Consider the following 21,199-nt stretch of genomic DNA (forward strand, 5'->3'; position numbering starts at 1 on the left):
GTTTGCTATTTTCTGTAGGGGCATCGACTGTCAATTTGTTTCCATAGATGCTGGCTGACCTGCTGAGTTCCTCCAGCATTTTATGTGTGCTGCTTTGCACTTCCAGCATTTGCAGACTTTTTTTTTGTGTTTATAATTTTATGGGTTTAATGTTGACATGGCTAACCTTTAAAAGTTATATATTTTGGATGAATATTGGGACTGGGGGAGTCCATCTCCCTGCTTGCCCAGACTTGCACACTTTCCTACTTTGCTACTTTCCTACTTTGGCAAACAAAATACAAAGGAATCAGAATATGTTAATGTAGATTAGTAAAGGACAGGTAAATAGTAGGAACACAATCAGATCCATTAGCAAAAACTGAGCATCAGGTTTTATTTATATATGGTTCAAAGGTTCCATTTAATATCAGAGAATGTATACAGTATAAACTGAAATTCTTGCTCTTCACAGACATCAATAAAAACAGAAGAAAAACCCCAAAGAATGAATGACAGAAAGACATTAGAACCCCAAAGACCCCTCACCCTCCCAAGCACAAGCAGCAGTAAAGCATCAGCCTTCCCCCTCCTCCTCACCAGACCTGTCTGAGCAAAAGCATCAGAACCCCACCATCCACCAAGCTAGAGCAAAACCCCAAAGGGACCACAATCTAGAGTCCATCAACAAAACTACTGTTCATCTCTCTCTCTCCCCCCCCCCCACCCCCAACAGCTTGCTGCTTTGATGTTAACTGGAAGAAGTCGTCCTCTGGTGCCATCTTAATATTCATCATAATATCCCTGCAGAGAAATGTAGGCAAATAAAAACATTGATGCTGTGCCATACATGGTTACCGAGGGCATGTGGCCAAAGGCTTAGTCATGGAGCTATGTTTTAAGAAGCATTTTAAAGAGTTAATAGAAGTAGAGAGGCTTTTGAAAGGAATCCAACTGTAGGACCTTGACAGTTAAAAGGCTCAGCCATCAATATCAAAAGGATTAGATTCAGGGTTGTTCAAGGGCCCAGAAAGGAGGACTACATGTCTTTGTAGGGGAAACACTTCAGAGAGAGAGAGGGAGGGGTGATGCAATGGAGGGAGTTGAAAGTAAGGATGAGAATTTTGAAGATAGGGCATTGTTTAAGCAGGAGCCAGGACTTTGAGTTAAGATTTAGACAGCAGAATTTCAGATGAGCTGAAGTTTACAGGGGCAGGTTAGAAGAGGTAAAAACATGGAATGAATGAAGGCTTCAGCAGCAGGTGAGATGAAGTAAGAGTGGGAAAATGCCACAGAGAGAGGAAATCACAGCTTTGCCAATGGTATGGATATGGATCTGCAGCCCAAAACTTGGACTAGTATTATGATTGGTTAATTTCAGTTTTAAGAAGTTGTCTCTGAGACAGATAGAGTTGGTCAGTCTGGCTTGTGATGGGGATCTTTCAGTTTTCAATTGGAAAATGTCTCTTCTCATTCAGTGCCAGATATCAGACAATCTGGCAGTGGAGGGTTCAGGATATAACAAAAAACGAGTCTGCAACACTGGATCATTGAAACATTCAGCATTTTGTCTAACAACAATAAAGTCAGGCATATATGTATGGCTAAAGGGTTGACAGCTCTGGGTGGTAATATTACCACACCAGGAGTACCATATTCAGTTCTACTTGCTGTGTTTCGGCAAGGTTACCCAGGCTTCCTTTAATGTGGTTGACATTACTCAAGTTGAAACAACTCAAGTTGGATCTCCCAATCCCCAAGGTTTGCTTAAAGTTATCTGTAAAGTTATCTATAACTGCTGAATGCAAGTGTCCTGCCTGAAATTTTGTTGCAACATTTGGTGTACCAAGTTCCCTAATAACTCATTCATGAGCAAAACAACCCAGGAGCTCACTCTCTGTTCTCCATTTAAAACCCTTTTCAAAACCTCTTGTTCACTCCAAATTTATTGCTTCTTGGGCCAAATACTGTCCCTGCAATCACATCACCATGTTAACTGTTCAAATTATTCCTCTGCTTGATTCTGAATATTAGATTGCCAATCACCTGTATGGCACCCACTAATATCTAGAAATCCACAGTCTTGCATCAGGAAACAGAAAAACTGCAGTGGGATGGATGAATAAATGATGATCTGAAGAAGGAAGATTCAGCTGTTTCTTTGGAGGCAGGAGCATCTGACACCCCAGGCATTAATGAGAGTAGATACCCCTGAAATCCAGTACCGCTGTGTTTGGCCAGGTCAAGCCAAGTCACATCAAGACAAGTTTATTGTCATATGCACAAGTACAGCAATATACAGATAAGATGAAAACAATTCTTGCTGTAGCATCCCGGCATGTAGATTCAGATAACACCCAGAACATCAATAAGAAAAGCCAGTGAAGAAAAAGATAGTGCAAGACAAGACATTAGTGGAAACAAAAACACATTCAGAGACAAGTGGGCAGTAATGCAAGAAATGGTCAGTGTTCTATTGCTGAAGTAGAATTAGGGTTAGATAAGTTGTCTGAAGAATCTGATGTTTGCAGGAAAGTAATTGTTCATATTCACAAAGTGTGGGACTTCATGCTTCCTGTCTGATGGAAGCAGGCAGAAGAGGAAAATGCAAACCAAGACATCATTCACTAAGGAACCATGAATCCCTCATGATACATTACTATATTTATTATGACCCTGTATACTGTTTATTCTGTGAGTTTCACGCCAGCTAGGAATTTCATTGTACCCTGGCAAAAATGACAATAAATTTATCTAACTCAAAATCTAATCTAAATCATCAACCTTTGCTTTCCTCTCTCCCAGATGCTTCCTGACTTACCGGCTTATTTTTCTTTCAGATTTCCAGTACAGTATCTGCGGTTTTGTTTATTTCTGAAACAAAGCCCTTTAAGAGAAACATTGTGGCAGTCAGATATTTTTTCCCCCAGAGGGAGAGCAAATCCCTTTAAATGTGCCTGCCTTCTCTTAAAGGCGTGCTCTCCGTTGTTGGAGCGGCAGAGAGTGAGCGGTGTTGGTGGCGGGCGGTCTAATGTGACTTTGCAGCGTCTGTGTAATCTGCGAGTGGGCGAACGGGAATTGTCGTGAACTGTGTACTCGTCCATCTCAGCTGTCCTGGCCGTTCCCCCTTCCCGACTCCCTGCATCCCAATGCCGGCCGCCTCGAGTAAGAGCGGCCCCCAGCAGCAGCGAGCGGGCCGTTCAGCTATGGCAGCCAGCGACTATTCCATCAACTTGACAGTGCAGCAAGTGCTGAGCCTGTGGGCGCATGGTACCCTGCGGCATTTCACAGGTAGAGAACGGTGGGGGTGGGTGGTGGGTGTAGGGGAAGGAGGGAGACGATGGCGAGGCAGTGACTGGGTTTGTGCTAGAGCAGTTCGACACAAGACAACAGAGCGGGGTAGAGACTCCCTATCTACCCGTACATCCCCTCCAGGCAGCAGAGGCGCCTTACTTATTCATTCCCTCCCAAGGGCAAAGGGTTCCTATCTATCCACCCATTTCCTCTGAGAGGGCTCCACATCCAACCCGAGTCTCCCCGCTGCGGCCCGAGCTGCCGGCGACCCAATCCAGCGCTGGGTTTAAGCTCCTCAGGGGGTGAAACTAACCATTCTGACGCATTGAAACCCAACGCTATCGATTTAAAGGCCTAGGCTGCTCCTGGAACCAGGTTAAAGCTACTCTTTTATTGTTGAGAAAATTTGAGAGCGTTTGCACAATTTTGTTCTCCATCAGCTGAAGGAACAAAATTGCACAATTTATTTGATCTGTAGAGGAAAAGAGAACGTGCACATTTCAAAACTTTCTTTTTATATATTCCTTATTTTATGAATTATGCTGAATAAAGTTAATTACATTACTCACCGTGTAAGTGCTGAGGAAATAAGAAACTGCATCGTGAATTATACATCAAACTACCAACCTGCTAGAGGAATCGCTCTTTGTCTAGGTTTAGATGACCGTAACACCATTGGCAGTCGGATTACTAAATACCATTTAGTAACTACTTGTACAGTATACAAAGTGCTTTTGAGTTGGAACCTTGTATATATTTAAAATTTATCTAAAATAATTAAAATAGTGTTTTAAACAACTTTCATTGCAAGTTTTGAATTTAATTATGCTATTGGAAAAAAAATGGAATTTGATGTTGCCTTGAGTGCAATCAAATGAGAATGAAAATGCACTTTGAGTAGTTCATAAATGTGGGGACAGGCAGCCCTTTGGCCATTTGATCTTGACACCTGTTTAGATGCTGCATGGGTATGTGAGTGCCAATGGGCTGCATAGACATTTCCAATAGAATGGGATAGCTTGGAGTTGGTATGCACTTAATGGGCTGAATGGTCTTCTGTTACTTTAAATGGTTTAGCTATTTGATAAAAACTTTAGGTTGTAAAGCAGAGTGCGTGTCTTATCCAGTAATTAAAATCATATTTCTTTGGTAAATATATTTCCTTACTATTAGTGGAATGTAATATTTCTTTTAAAACTGACATATGGCAAAACCATCTAGCAAGTTGGTATGTTTTATTGGCCAGCACTGATGCACAGAGCTAGAGTGTGTTATGTGAAACCATTGGTGGTCATGTTTTTAGCTGTCTAGTCCTTGAGCTGTGGAGTTTCCCTCCCCTAAACCTCTTAAACCACCCTCCCCCATCTGTCCTTGTGATTTCCTGCAGCATTAATACAATGTTATTGTGGGGGCTTCAAAACTGCTTGCATTCCAGTGTTTTGTAGTGTTGTGCCTGGCTACCAAATACTTGCACAGTTTACTGTTTCTTGGTACACTCTCTTTGCTATGGCCTGGACTTGGTCTAGGTTTACATCCCACACAATTAGAGTGGATGTGATCAGAGGGAATTGCTTTTACTAATGCGAGGAAAGCTCTGTTTTCCACACCATTAGAACACACGGGTTGAAATAATTTCATCATCTATAGATCTGTATTGAGTGTATTTTTAATGGTGCTATGAAGTCTGAATTTTAAAGCGGATTAATGCAGCACTGGCTTCATCTTGCCGGATTTCAGTTGATGAATGTTGACCTTGTTCAACTTTACAATGCCTGGAAAGGGTCACCACAGCATTATACTTTGAACAATAAAGCTTGTTCCCAGTCCTCTTGACAACTTTCTTTTAGATTTGGGCATGAAAAGCAAGGGTATTATTGATTTTTTTGTTTCACTAGTTTGCCTTTTTAATATGGCTGCACTTTATGCCCAGAGCATGGCTGGGTTGGAGCCTTCTGCTTTTGATTGTGGGTTCCTTCACTCTTATTTGTAAATAGTTAAAATGAGTGTCCCATCATTTTTTTTAAATTTTAATTGCGCTTTCAGTTGCATGGAAGAACGAGTTTCAAAGCTTGGTTTCACAGTTATTCAGCTGGAATAGGTTTATTATTGTCATGAGCACTGAAATAGAGTGAAGACTTTTTTGTATGTCATCCATACAGATGATTTAAAAACATAAGTAAATTGTTGACATACAGACGGAAAAGCAATAACATTGCAGGGTACTGTATACAATTAGAGTAAGAGTGCAAATAAATAATAAACCATAACAAGGTAGATGGTGAGGTCGAGAGTTTATTTTTAATATACAAGAGGTCACTTAAGGGACTTGTAACAGCATGGCAAAAATTGTACGAGCCTGGTGTGATGTGTGGAGAGTGACAGTGTGGAGAGACCTGGAGCATTTGTGAATTCTGGTAGCTTTGGAGAAAAGAGTTAAATTACGATTTCAGTCTTAGGGAGGTGGTCACACCGGGACCACAGGAGGCAGGTAGGTGGGTCATGGTTTGGAGGGGTAAGGGGAAGAGTGAGGTACTAAAGAGTGTCCCAGTGGCGGTATCCCTTGACAATAAGTATTCCTGTTTGAGTACTGTTGGGGGGGACAGCCTACCTAGGGGAAGCAACAGTGGCTGTGCCTCCGGCACAGAGTCTGGCCCTGTGGCTCAGAAGGGTAGGGAAAGGAAGAGGAAGGCAGGAGTAATAGGGGACTTGATAGAGGGTCAGATAGGTGATTCTGTGGACACATTCAGGAGACCTGGATGGTAGTTTGCCTCCCTGGTGCCAGGGTCCAGGATGTTTCTGATCACGTCCAAGATATCCTGAAGTGGGAGGGTGAGGAGCCAGAGGTCGTGGTACATATAGGTACCTATTCCTACATAGGTAGGAAAAGGGAAGAGCTCCTGAAAGGAAAATATAGGGAGTTAGGAAGGGAGTTGAGAGGAAGGACCACAAAGGTAGTAATTTGTGGATTACTGCCTGTCCCACATGACAGTGAGAGTAGGAATGGAATGGGGTGGAGGATAAATGCATGGCTGAGGGATTGGAACAGGGTGCAGGGATTCAAGTTTCTGGATCATTGGGACCTCTTTTGGGGCAGGTGTGACCTGTACAAAAAGGATGGGTTGTACTTGAATCCTAGGGGGACCAATATCCAGGCGGGGAGATTTGCTAAGGCTACTGGGGAGACTTTAAACTAGAATGGTTGGGGGTGGGTATCAACTTGAAGAGACTAGGGGAGAGGAGGTTAGTTCACAAATAGAGAAAGCTAGTAGACAGTGTGTGAGGGAGGATAGGCAGGTGATAGAGAAGGGGAATGCTTAGACGGAAGTTGTATGGGAGAAGGAAGAAAAAGATAATAAAGTTGTTTGCACAGTTAGGGATAAACAGAGTAAGAGGTGGTGAGTTTCTTAAATGCATCTATTTTAATGCTAGGAGCATTGTAAGAAAGGTGGGTGAACTTAAAACATGGATTGATACCTGGAAATATGATGTTGTAGCTATTAGTGAAACATGGTTGCAGGAGGGGTATGATTGGCAACTAAATATTCCTGGATTTCATTGCTTCAGGTGTGATAGAATCAGAGGGGCAAGAGGGGGAGGTGTTGCTTTGCTTGTCAGAGAAAATATTACAGTGGTGCTTTGCCAGGATAGATTGGAGGGCTTGTCTAGGGAGGCTATTTGGGTGGAATTGAGGAATGGGAAAAGTGTAGTAACAATTATAGGGGTGTATTATAATGGGGGCGAGAATTGGAGGAGCAAATTTGTAAGGAGATAGCAGATATTTGTAGTAAGCACAAGGTTGTGATTGTCAGAGATTTTAATTTTCCACACATAGACTGAGAAGCCCATTCTGTAAAAGGGTTGGATGGTTTGGAGTTTCTAAAATGTGTGCAGGATAGTATTTTGCAGCAATACATAGAGGTACAGACTAGAGAATGGGCAGTGTTGGATCTCCTGTTGGGGAATGAGATAAGTCGGGTGATAGAGGTATGTGTTGAGGAGCACTTCGGGTCCAGTGATCACAATACCATTAGTTTCAATATAATTAGGGAGAAAGATAGGACTGGACCCAGGGTTGAGATTTTTGATTGGAGTAATGCTAACTTTGAGGAGATGCGAAAGTATTTAGAAGGAGTGGATTGGGACAATTTGTTTTTTGGGAAGGATGTAATAGAGAAATGGAGGTAATTTAAAGGTGAAATTTTGAGGGTACAGAATCTTTATGTTCCTGTTAGGTTGAAAGGAAAGGTTAAAAGTTTGAGAGAGCCATGATTTTCAAGGGATATTGGAAACTTGGTTCGGAAAAAGAGAGTGATCTACAATAAGTATAGGCAGCATGGAGTAGATGATGTGCTTGAGGAATATAAAGAATGTAAAAAGAATCTTAAGAAAGAAATTAGAAAAGCTAAAATAAGATATGAGGTTGCTTTGGCAAGTAAGGTGAAAATAAATCCAAAGGATTTCTACAGTTATATTAATAGCAAAAGGATAGTGAGAGATAAAATTGGTCTCTTAGAGAATCAGAGTGGACAGCTATGTGTGGAGCCAAAAGAGATGGAGGAGATTTTGAACAATTTCTTTTCATTTTATTCACTAAGGAGAAGGATATTGAATTGTGTAAGGTAAGGGAACCAAGTAGGATAGTTATGGAAATTATGATGATCAAAGAAGAGGAAGTACTGGTGCTTTTAAAGAATATAAAAATGGATAAGTCTCCAGGTCCTGACAGGATATTCCCTTGGACCTTGAGGGAAATTAGTGTAGAAACAGCAGGGGCTCTGACATAAGTATTTCAAATGTCATTACAAAACGGGGATGGTGCTGGAGGATTGGCACATTGCTCATGTAGTTCCGTTGTTTAAAAAGGGTTTAAAAAGTTTGACCTCAGTGGTGGGTAAATTAATGGAAAGTATTCTTAGACATGGTATATATAATTATCTGGATAGACAGGGTCTGATTAGGAACACTCAACATGGATTTGTGCGTGGAAGGTCATGCTTGACAAATCTTATGGAATTTTTTGAAGAGCTTACGAGAAAAGTTGATGAGGGTAAAGCAGTGGATGTTGTCTATATGGACTTCAGTAAGGCCTTTGACAAGGTTCCACACGGAAGGTTTGTTAGGAAGGTTCAATCGTTAGGTATTAATATTGAAGTATGAAAATGGATTCACCAGTGGCTGGATGGGAGATGAAGAGCGTAGTGGTGGATAACTCTTTGTCAGTTTGGAGGCCGGTGACTAGTGGTGTGCCTCAGGGATCTGTACTGGGTCCAATGTTGTTTGTCATATACATTAATGATCTGGATGATGGGGTGGTAAATTGGATTAGTAAGTATGCAGATGATACTAAGATAGGTGGTGTTGTTGATAATGAAGTAGGTTTTCAAAGATTTCAGAGAGATTTAGGCCAGTTAGAAGAGTGGGCTGAACGATGGCAGATGGAGTTTAACGCTAATAAGTGTGAGGTGCTACATTTTGGTAGGAATAATCAATAAGGACATACATGGTAAATGTTAGGGCATTGAGGAATGCAGTAGAACAGAATGATCTAGGAATAATGGTGCACAGTTCCCTGAAGGTGGAATCTCATGTGGATAGGGTGGTGAAGAAAGCTTTTGGTATGCTGGCCTTTCTAAACCAGAGCATTGAGTATAGGAGTTGGGATGTAATGTTAAAGTTGTACAAGGCATTGGTGAGGCCAAATTTGGAGTATTGTGTACAGTTCTGGTCACTGAACTATAGGAAAGATGTCAGCAAATTAGAGTACAGAGGAGATTTACCAGAATGTTACCTGGGTGTTAGCACCTAAGTTACAGAGAGAGGTTGAACAAGTTAGGTCTTTATTCTTTGAAGTGTAGAAGGTTGAGGGGAGTAGATAGAGTTGATGTGGATGGGCTTTTTCCATTGAGAGTAGGAAGAGTAGTAAGAAGAAGACATGGGGGGGAATGTTTAGGGGTAACATGAGGGGGGACTTCTTTACTCAGAGAGGAAAGAGCTTCCAGTAGAAGTGGTAGAGGCAGGTTAAAAAATTGGATAGGTGTATGGACAGGAAAGGAATGGAGGGTAATGGGCTGAGTGCAGGCAGGTGGGACTAGGTGAGAGTAAGTGTTCGACACGGACTAGAAGGGCCAAGATGGCCTGTTTCTGTGCTGTAATTGTTATATGGTTATATGTTATAACACCCATGCTCTGAAGCTTACTGTGGTTGTGGGTCAAAAAAGGCAAATTATATGTTTTATGGCACTAAATGAAGTTATTGTACAGTCCCCTTTTTAAATAAACAAGTGTACTTGAATTTAACTGCTAAACCTGATTGGGTTTCCAATATGACAGTGACAAAGGTTTTTTTTTAATCCTTTCCAAACCTGGCTGCAGCTTTTAATACCATTGAGACATCATTGTCGTCACATCATCTGAGTGTTCTTGTCCAATTGGGGAGACTTGCCAGGTTGAATCTTCTTGAACATAGTCAATGAATTTGGGTGAAGCATGCTCCCCTTAAATAGTCACCTCTGGTGTCCAGTCACAAACAAGAGAAAATCTGCATTTGCTGGAAATCCAAGCAAAAATACACAAATGCTGGAGGAACTCAGCAGGCTAGGCAGCATCTTTGGAAAAAGAGTATTGTTGACTTTTTGGGCTGAGACCCTTCAACAGGACTGAAGGAAAAAGTGCTGAGGAGTGAATTTAAAATATACATAAATCTACTCCTCAGTTTTCTTTTCTCAGCCCGAAACATCAACAATACTCTTTTGCATAGATGCTGCCTGGCCTGCTGAGTTCCTCCAGCATTTTATGTGTGTTGCCCAGTTCACTTGTTTAATGTTCAGTACTGGGTGAACCAAAATTTCCTCCAAATAATTACTTGGAAGAGGGTTGCCATTATTTTTGGTTGCCATTGTAATCTTCATTCCCTTCCCTGGCAACCACCTGAAACTGAAACAGATGGTTACATTAGCCCGGGTAAGAATGCTATATAACTCAATGAATCGATGAGTTTAGGACCAGACATCTGTGCCATCAGGAAGGCTGGTGTCTTTCATTCTAGCCTCCTGCTCTGCTGCACCCACCCCTTCCCCCTCACCTGCATTAGCTCCTTGTTAGCCCTCATCTCCATTTTTTTTTTAACTTTCTCATCTCCCTTGTTGTACCTTCTGTGTATTTGCAATCTTTGGGAAACTCTTTTCTGTTTGTCCCCGTTAGTTCAAAATGATCAACGTTGCTTTCAAATTGTAGCCAAGCCTTTCCACTGCTCAGCACCCTCTCCCACTGTTGATCCATTGGTGACCCTGCCTCAAGATCTGAAATTTAATCCCCATATTATTGCAGTTCTTAAATGACCTTCCTCATTGATCAATGTAAGGAATCTGCTTTGCTGTCAGATTTTGGTCTTTGGGCACAAACATGAGAAAATCTGTAGATATTGGAAATCCAAGGCAAAATACACACAATGCTGGAGGAACTCGGCAGGTCAGGCAGCATTTATGGAAATTTATTTTTCTGGAAATGTATTTCCATAGGTGCTGCCTGACCTGCTGGGTTCCTCCAGCATTTTACCTTGTTCTTTGGGACTTTTTTTCTAATACAACTTGTTCTTTTCAAAGCAGTACCCCTTTGACACCCAATGCCCCCTTTCCTTCGCCCATAAACTGCCTTCACTGTAGATCTAAACTTGCGAGGTGAGGGCCAGAAGTTGCTGTACTTTTAGGCTGGGACAAAATAATATTAATTACACTTTTTAATGAATTCACACTGTATTCACAGTACATATTACAGGAACATCAATACAGTCATTGTGCAATGATGTTGATGGAGTCGTGAATAAAAGTCCTATTGATAGAACAAACCTATTTTAATAGGCAATGACAGAGAAGCAAATAGGTGGCATTAATCAAATTAGATGGGGAAAGATGTTAAGAGAATGACAACATTTTGTAACTTATTTGGGTTTAGTAATTCTTGAAGTCAGTTAGTGAATGGTACAGGATGTTTCAGATCTCGTCCAAGATATCCTGCAGTGGGAAGGAGAACAGCCAGAGGTCGTGGTACATATTGGTATCAATGACATAGGTTGGAAAAGGGAAGAGGTCCTGGAAAAAAGACTACAGGGAGTTGGGAAGAAGGTTGAGAAGCAGGACCCCAAAGGTAGTAATCTTGGGGTCACTGCTTGTGCCACGTGACAGTGAGAATAGGAATAGAATGAGGTTGAGGATAAATGCGTGGCTGAGGGATTGGGGCAGGGATTCAGATTTCTGGATTATTGGGACCTCTTTTGGGGCAGGTGTGACCTGTGCAAAAAGGACAGATTGCACTTGAATCCCTGGGGGACCAATATCCTGGCAGGGAGGTTTGCCAAGGCTACTGGGGAGTGTTTAGACTAGAACTGTTGGGGGGTGGGAACCGAACTGAAGAGACTGGGGAAGAGGAGGCTGGCTCACAAATAGAGAATGCTTATAGATGGCGCGAGAAGTAGGATAGGCAGGTGATAAAGAAGGGATGCGCTCAGACCAAAGGTTTGAGATGTGTCTTTTTTAATGCAAGGAGTGTTATGAACACGGCAGATGAGCTTAGAGCTTGGATTAGTACTTGGAGGCATGATGTGTCCATTACAGAGACTTGGATGGCTCAGGGACAGGTATGGTTACTTCAAGTGCTGGGTTTTAGATGATGCAGAAAGGACAGGGAGGGAGGCAAAAGAAGTGGGGACATGGCACTGTTGATCTGACATAGTGTCACGGCTGCAGAAAAGGTGGATGCCATGAAGGAATTGTCTACAGAGTCACTGTGGGTGGAGGTTAGGAACACAAAGGGGTCAATAACTGCACTGAGTTTTTTATAGGACGCCCAATAGTAACAGGGATATTGAGGAGCAGATAGGGAAAAAGATCCTGGAAAGGTATATTAGTAATAGAGTTGTCGTGATGGGGGATTTTAATTTCCCAAATATCGATTGGCATCTCTCGAGAGCAAAGGGTGGAGTTTGTTAGGTGTGTTCAGGAAGGTTTCTTGTCACAGTATGTATATAACCCTAGAAGAGGAAAGGCTGTACTTGATTTGGTGTTGGGAAATTAACCTGGTCAGGTGTCAGATCTCTCGGAGAGCATTTTGGAGATAGTGATCATAATTCTATCTCCTTTACAATAGCATTGGAGAGAGATAGGAACAGAAGTGATAAAAGTGTTTAATTGGAGTAATGGGAATTATGAGGCTATCAGGCAGGAAATTGGAAGCTTAAATTAGAAACAGATGTTCTCGGAAAAGTACGGAAGAATGTGGCAAATGTTCAGGGGATACTTGTGTGGAGTTCTGCATTGGCAAGTTCCAATGAGAGAGGGAAGTTATGGTAGGGTACAGGAACCGTGGTGTACAAAGGCTGAAATAAATCTAGTCAAGAAGAAAAGAAAAGCTTACAAAAGGTTCAGAGAGCAAGGTAATGTTAGAGATCTAGAAAATTATAAGGCTGCTAGGAGGGAGCTAAAGAAGGAAGTTAGGAGAGTCAGAAGGGGTCATGAGAAGGCCTTGGTGGGCAGGATTAAGGAAAATCCCAAGGCATTCAACAAGTATGTGAAGAGCAAGAGGATAAGACATGAAAGAATAGGAGCTATCAAGTGTGACAAAGGAAAGTGAGTATGGAACCGGAGGAAATAGCAGAAGTACTTAATGAATACTTCAGTATTCACTATGGAAAAGGATCTTGGTGATTGAAGTGATGACTTGCAGTGGACTGAAAAGCTTGAGCATGTAGATATTAAGAAAGAGGATGTGCTGGAGCTTTTGGAAAGCATCAAGTTGGATAAGTCGCTGGGACCGGATGAGATGCACCCCAGGCTACTGTGGGAGGTGAGGGAGGAGATTGCTGAGCCTCTGGCGATTATCTTTGCATCATCAGTTGGGATAGGAGAGGTTCCAGAGCATTGGAGGATTGTGGATGTTGTTCCTTTATTCAAGAAAGGGATTAGAGACAGCCCAGGAAATTATAGACTGGTGAGTCTTACCTCAGAGGTTGGTAAGTTGATGGAGAAGATCCTGACAGGCAGGATTTATGAACATTTGGTGAGGTATAATATGATTAGTAACAAGTAGCATGGCTTTGTCAAGACCGGGTCGTGCCTTACAAGCCTGATTGAATTTTTTGATGATGTGACAAAACACATTGATGAAGGAAGAGAAGTAGATGTAGATTATATGGATTTCAGCAAGACATTTGATAAGGTACCCCATGCAAGGCTTATTGAAAAAGTAAGGAGCCATGAGATCCAGGGGTCCTTGCTTTGTGGATCCAAAACTGGCTTGCCCACAGGCGGCAATGAGTGGTTGTAGATGGATCATATTCTGCATGGGGGTCGGTGACCAGTGGAGTGCCTTGGGGATCTGTTCTGTGACCCTTACTCTTCATGATTTTTGTAAATGACCTGGATGAGGAAGTAGAGGGATGGGTTAGTAAGTTTGCTGATGACGCAACGGTTGGAGGTGTTGTGGATAGTGTGGAGGGCTGTCAGAGGTTACAGTGGGACAGTGATAGGGTGCAAAACTGGGCTGAGAAGTGGCAGATGGAGTTCAACCCAGATAAGTGTGAAGTGGTTCATTTTGGTAGGTCAAATATGATGGTAGAATATAGTATTAATGGTGTGACTCTTGACAGTGTGGAGGATCAGAGGGATCTTGGGGTCTGAGTCCATAGGACGCTCAAAGCAGCTGCGCAGGTTGACGCTGTGGTTAAGAAGGCATACGGTGTATTGGCCTTCATCAATTGTGGAATTAAATTTAGGAGCTGAGAGTTAATGTTACAGCTATATAGGACCCTGGTCAGACCGCACTTGGAGTACTGTGCTCAGTTCCGGTCGCCTCACTACAGGAAGGATGTGGAAGCCATAGAAAGTGCAAAAAAAATACTTAAGAAAGAAATCAGGAGGGCTAAAAGAAGACATGAGGTAGCTTTGGGAGTCAAGGTGAAGATTAATCCAAGGAGCTTCTACAGGAGGAGGTGCTTGCTATCTTGAGGCAAATCAGAGTAGATAAATCCCCAGGACCTGACAGGTTATTCCCTCGGACCTTGAAGGAGACTAGCATTGAAATTGCAGGGGCCCTGGCAGACATATTTAAAATGTTGTTATCTATGGGTGAAGTGTCAGAAGATTGGAGTTCATGTTGTTCTGTTGTTTAAAAAAGGCTCTAAAACTAATCCAGGAAATTATAGGCTGGTAAGTTTGATGTCGGTAACAGGTAAACTATTGGAAGGAGTACTAAGAGATGGGATCTACAAGTATTTAGATAGATAGGGACTTATTAGGGAGAGTCAACACAGCTTCGTGTGTGGTAAGGCATGTTTAACAAGTCTATTAGAGTTTTTTGAGGGGTTACAAGGAAAGTGGATGAAGGGAAGGCAGTGGATGTTGTCTACATGGACTTCAGTAAGGCCTTTGAAAATGTCCCGCATGGGAGGTTAGTTAGGAAGATTCACTTGCTGGGTATACATGGTGAGGTAGTAAATTGGATTAGACATTGGCTTAATGGGAGAAGCCAGAGAGTGGTGGTGGTGGATTGCTTCTACAAGTGGAGGCCTGTGACTAGTGGTGTGCCACAGGTATCAGTGCTGGGTCCATTGTTATTTGTCATCTATATCAATGATCTGCATGATAATGTGGTAAATTGAATCAGCAAATTTGCTGATGATACAAAGACTGGAGGTATAGTGGGCAGTGAGGAAGGTTTTCAAAGCTTGCCGAGGGATTTGGACCAACTGGAAAAATGGGCTGAAAAATGGCAGATGGAGTTTAATACAGACGAGTGTGAGGTATTGCACTTTGGAAGGAAAAACCAAGGTAGAACATGCAAGGTAAGTGGTAGGGCACTGAGGAGTGCAGTAGAACAGAGGGATCTAGGAATACAGATACAATATTCCCTAAAAGTGGCATCACAGGTAGATAGGGAAGTAAAGAGAGCTTTTGGTACATTGATCTTTATAAATCAAAGTATAAGAGTTGGAATGATTTGGTGAGTTTGTATAAGGCTTTGGTGAGGCTGAATTTGGAGTATTGTGTGCAGTTTTGGTCACTGAATTACAGGAAGGATATTAATAAGGTTGAAAGAGTGCAGAGGAGGCTTACAAGGATGTTGCTAGGACTTGAGAAACTGAGTTACAGAGGAAGGTTAAATACATTAGGACTTTATTCCCTGGAGTGTGGAAGAATAAGGGGAGATTTGATAGAGGTATATAAAATCATGATGGGTATAGTGTGAATGCAAGCAGGCTTTTTCCACTGAGGCTAGGGGAGAAAAAACCAGAGGACATGGGTTAAGGGTGAAGGGGGGAAAGTTTAAAGGGAAAATTGTGGGGGGGGGGCTTCTTCACACAGAGAGTGGTGGGAGTGTAGAATGAACTGCCAGATGATGTGGTAAATGTGGACTCACTTTTAACATTTAAGAAAAACTTGGACAGGTACATGGATGAGAGGTGTGTGGAGGGATATGGTCCAGGTGCAGTTCAGTGAGACTAGGCAGAAAAATGGTTCAGCACAGCCAAGAAGGGCTAAAAGGCCTGTTTCTGTGCTGTAATGTTCTGTGGATGCAGAGGAGGTTTACAAGGATGTTGCCTGGCTTGAGTATGCATTATGAGAATAGATTGAGTGAACTCTGCCTTTTCTCCTTGAAGTGATGGAGGATGAGAGGTGACCTGATAGAAGTGTATAAGATGATGAGAGGCATTGATCAGGTGGATAGGTAGAGACTTTTTCCCAGGACTGAAATGGTTGCCACAAGAGGTTGCAGTTTTAAGGTGCTGGGGGGTAAGTACAGAGGAGATGTCGGGGGTAAGTACAGAGGAGATGTCAGGGGTAAGTTTTTTTTTTTACTCGGAATGGTGAGTGCATGGAATGCGCTGCCGGCAACGCTGGTGGAGGCGGATATGATAGGGTCTTTCCAGAGACTTTTGGATAGGTACATGGAGGTTAGAAAAATAGAGGGCTATAGGTAAACCTCGTAATTTCAAAGTTCGGCACAACTTTGTGAGCCGAAGGGCCTGTATTGTGCTGTAGGTTTTCTCTGTTTCTGACAGTAAAGTGAATAAGCATTCTTGATATATGAGTTGTAGATTGTAATTGGGTCCAGGAGCATCTTGTGAATGCACCATTTCACTATTTTAAGAATAAAGTGGGAGTTGCTAAATGTTTTGTTTCATTGTTGGAACTAATTTTAGAATTTAATGGGCAACAATAGATAAAAATCAAAGTCTTGTTTGTCATATGCATGTATGCAGAGGTGCAATGAAAAACTTGGTTGCAGCAGCATGACATGCACATAAGAAAAAAAGCATAATTATGCAGGTAACACTTTCTTTCCAAGAAAGAACACAATTAGAGCAAAAAAATTGGTCAATTTTAGCTTGTGCTGTTGTGATCTTTGTTTATCAAGGAGAGTCAGAATGGATTTGATAAAGGCCAATCAAGTTCGACTAAGATGATTGAAGGGCAGTTGATTGAATGGGCATATGAAAGGAATGTGGAAAGTTCATAAATGTCATGTTGAGCTGATACAAGCCATGGACTTGAGGGTTGACAGTATTATCATGGGTTTGGGCTAGTGATGGGGAGCGGGTGGTGGTAGTGAATGGTGTATTGCCCTTAAGGCATTTGTTTAGCTTTATTACATTTTTGCTTTAGTAATTTGTTTGTAGTTATTTTCTAGTTAAAGTTAAGGTTGTTGAAAGTAAATTCGTTGTCTGTGATGTATTGTGGCATGCGATGATGTCACACCCGGTTTTGCTGTGTCTTGTGGGGAAAATACCAGTTTGGAGAAATGGGAAGGAGGGGGCTTGTGTGTGCAGGATCAGAGTGAGAAAAGTTTTCATTCTATGCACTAAGAAACATCATAGAAGCAACACTAAGTTTATAAGATAATTGATATGTTGGAGTAAAAATGTTAACACTGATTCTGTTAAAAGTAATGACGGTTGATAAAGTTTATTTTCTTGTGTTATTGAAAGCATTGCTGGATAGCTTGTGTGAAGTGTATTTAAAGCCAGTTGATGGCGTAGGTAGATTCTGACTGTATGTTGTACTTTAATGTAATATAGTTTGTTGTAGTTCTACTTTTACAAGTATTCATGATGTAAAGGCGATGCCAAGAAGGAAACAAATACTGTATATATTTTGTATTGTTTTATCAACAGTTTTCACCATACGTTAATGTGGAAACCGTTTAACAGTAAACGGTTAATCTTACTACGATCGTGCCTCATTGACTATGGTTTAAATTTGGTGTTTAGTTCAGAGTTCTTACACCTGAATGAGAACATTACAGATGGCTGTGTTGCATCTGGAATGTTGAATGCTCAGTTTTAGGATATCATTTGAATTTTTTTAAAAGTAGAAATGATCTAGGCTTAGGAGGAGGGAGTAGCATTATAAACTAATTAGAATATCTTAACATTTGATAAATTCACCCTATTTGCTGCTTTGCCGTCTTCTATTATAAAAGCTTTTGGCCTGTCATTAGGAAATCAACATCAAAGTAGTTGAGGATAGTGATAGACTTTTGTGTGATTTTTAGACGAGGTGAGAAAGTGGAAGATTGGCAAATGTCATTTAGTGCAGGGAAGTGATAGACTTCCAGGTGGACAATTGGAGAAAGGCTATATATCATGAATGTCACAATTGTTGAATAGCAGGGAGATGTTGGAGCCAGAGTGACTAGAAAACCATATATGGCATCAATTTTGTACCTGGTTACATAGTATATGAAAGTGAGTAGAGAGGTTGTGCTGTACAATTTGTAGATTAGATCTGAGCTGTAGTATGGTGAACAATTCTTTGCACTTGACAACATAGAAAGATAATGGGACCTTTTTAAAAGAAAAAGGTAGATGGAAAATTTACCCGGATGTTGCCAAACATTAAGGAACTCGGTGAGGAAGACGGGTTGGAAAAGTGAAGTAAAGAATAACTGTTACCTCAAGTAGAAACTAATAGCTGAAAAAACACAAAAGCTTGTAGGAATGTGGAGAACTTTTATCACTGAGTTGCTGAAATGCAGAATATGCTGCTCAAATAGGAAATAGGTCTCCTTCTATGCGTCCTGCTTTCCCGCCAATACAAGTCAGATGCGCACACCTCACACCTCACAGTCAATGCCAGTCTTGCATTGATTTTGGCAAGGTGTGAATGTGCAATCTTGCACCCTTTACCTTTTGTTGGTTTTACCTACGGTGCAGTGATTTTGTGCTTAAAATATTTAACTATGCTTCTAAAGCGTCAGATGTCATGTCCCGGGCCATCAGCTGAGCAGCAGAGAACTGTTTTAACACTTGGAAAAAATAAGTTGGAAATTATAAACAGCGCAATATCAGTTGAAGGTAACACAGCTCTAGGACGCTACTGCCGGGAACAGAACTCTGCCTTTAAAGTTCTTTCGTTGCTTGACAATGCGCCAGCCCATCCTAAACATTTGGACAGCATTCATCCTAACATAACTGCGTTTCCTGCAGCCTAACACAACATCGCTGATTCAACCACTTGACCAAGATGTGATCCACATTCAAGGCATTTTTTTTTACAGCCAACTATCTCTCAGACGATTTTGAAAATCCCGGGAATTTACCAATGGTGAGGGAATGGTGGAAGTCAGAAAGAACACTTGGCACAAATGCTGACTCCATTCTAAATTTGGGTCCATGTCCATCGCCATTTGTGCCAAGTGTTCCGACTTCTACCATTCCCTCACCTTCTTCCCTACAAACAGATTTATGCTGAAAAACAAAATGCTGCCAAGCAAACAACCCTCACCACTTTCTTTAAACCGGTGTCATCTCCTGCTGCCAGCTATTCTAAGAGTTCTGTGACTCTTCCTTCACCCCTTGCTGTGCTTGATATGGTCCTGACGACCATAACCATCCACCTTATCCATGTAAAGCTGCCCGACACCACAACGACCACTCATCTCCCGGAGCGAGCACACCTGCCACTGCTGATGAGTACTGTACACCCTAGTATGTTAACTTTCTGCAATTTATTACATTGAATATTACCTTAAATTTATGAAATATAATACGAATGTTACCTTGTGGTACTGCTTTTGTGTCGTATTGGTATGAAACTGTGAATAAATTACAGATAAAACTTATTTAGGAAGCCCTCTGGAACACATCCCTATTTTTTCCATTTAAATAATTATTCACATTATGCGTCGACTGCGAGGAATGTATCCCATGCATATAACGAGGATAGGGTGTATATGGTGTAGCTGGGATCAGTCAAGGGAAGTTGAGGTGGAAATTATGGAGTCTGCAACAAGGGGAAATCCCAGTTGAAGAAAACTTTGGGGGAAATACAACTCAAAATCACATTCTTCCTTCAAGTATGCTACAGGAAATCTGTAATTTCAAAAAGAGTGATGTCCAAGGGACCATTTTGCTTTGCCAGCAAAATTGCCTTCCAGCATTGCCAACTGAGAATGCCAGAACAATCACAATATTAACAAGACATATATTTAAAAAAAACTCCCTTAAATGGTTTCCATTTTCATTCTTTTTCAGATTGTAGCTTTCTGTGTCCCTGCTAGCACCTTCCAGCCTCTGTCTTCGTCTTCACCCTACCCTTACTGCACCACCAAATCTGCCCTGTTTTATCCCTTGTTGTGTTCCACCTATCTTCTAGCTCTTCCCTCTTTTACCAGCCTAGCTGCTTCTGCCCATCATCCCTTACTCCCTTACCCTTCCCAGGGTCCACCTATCATCTGCTGATCTGTCTTGCTATTCCCGCTTTCCTTTTTACACTGGTTGCCTGAAACATTGCCGATTTCTTCCTGTGACAGATACCATTTGATCTGTTGAGTTCCTCCAGCAGTTATTTTTGTTTAAACCTCACCTGAATGACTGACTTTACTGCCTGTGGAAATGTGAATTCTGGGCTTCAGGAATTATTTGAGCCTTTAAGATTGAACATTCTGATTTAACATGGTAGCATTTGACGTGTGGATAGTACAATTCATGTCAAGATGAATGCTATGCCCAAGTTGTTCAAAAATAACTGAATCATTTCGGAAAATGAGATGTGGGCAGTATCATTAAATCAGTTGATATTTCCACTTGGGTTGTTTTTTCCTAAAATGAAGACAGATAGCATCTTCATGTTTGTTGAATGTCAGAAGATATCAATCAATAGACATATAAAGGTATGCCCTTTACCCCTGATTAGTTTATCCAGTTAGGTAGGATACTTGTTTTCACAACACTTGATGTGTTCTGCACTTCATAGGAAAGGTTTGAAAAAAGGGTACAAAACAAAGACCAGGAACAAAGGTACAGAATCTCATGGGAACAAAGTTGAGAAAAGACTTGTATATCTAAAGAGGTTCAATTTGATTGTACGTTGAAAGCCTGCACTAGTTGAGGGACCTGTCAGAACAGTTGAGGACAACTTGTCTGACCAACTTGATGAACATCTTGATGACAATGGACATTTCACACAATCTTCAAGCATTGCTAGGACAGGAGTTTCTGGTTGAACATGGAAATAGACAAAGGAGCAGAAAGCTGAGCTCTGAGAACTGGACTAGTTGCTGCTAAATTTTCAGCTTCTTGTTAGTAATGATCCATGAAGTTGTTGTCATTTACCACTGTTGGATCAGCTTGGTATTGGTATGTGATTTTTTTTAAAATTCTTTTTCCCTTGAACTGAGGAGAATGGAGTTGAATGGCTTGTTTAGTTTCAAGATCTCTTTCAAAATCAATAATGGAATCTGACAAGAATTTGGCAATTGCCTGTGGAATGAGAGTACTGGAACCACATGTATGGTGAAACTTTACCATATTTGCAGACCATAAGCCCCCGCAGAGCATTTCTTTTGGTGAATCCAAATAAATGAGAATGCAAATACAGAGAGGATTTGGTATTCGCAGTTGGTGCACTTCTGTGTGAGGCAATCGTGTGTAGGT

At 41.5% G+C, this 21,199-nt stretch overlaps 1 protein-coding gene across 2 annotated transcripts in view; it reads left to right on the forward strand.

Moving 5' to 3' along the window:
* Window positions 1-2,958: 2,958 nt before the first annotated feature.
* tmem170b (transmembrane protein 170B) overlaps window positions 2,959-21,199 on the forward strand; it is a 71,246-nt gene continuing 53,005 nt past the window's right edge. For both annotated transcript variants that reach the window (XR_009507113.1, XM_059945576.1), the window contains exon 1: window positions 2,959-3,270. Coding sequence is in view for 1 of the 2 variants with exons in the window: in XM_059945576.1 (XP_059801559.1) it covers window positions 3,129-3,270 (142 nt within the window). In the remaining variant the exon portion in view is untranslated. The remainder of the gene's footprint in view (window positions 3,271-21,199) is intronic.

This window comes from Hypanus sabinus, chromosome 20 (genome assembly GCF_030144855.1).
Source record: "Hypanus sabinus isolate sHypSab1 chromosome 20, sHypSab1.hap1, whole genome shotgun sequence".
In the NCBI taxonomy this organism is placed as follows: Eukaryota; Metazoa; Chordata; class Chondrichthyes; order Myliobatiformes; family Dasyatidae; genus Hypanus; species Hypanus sabinus.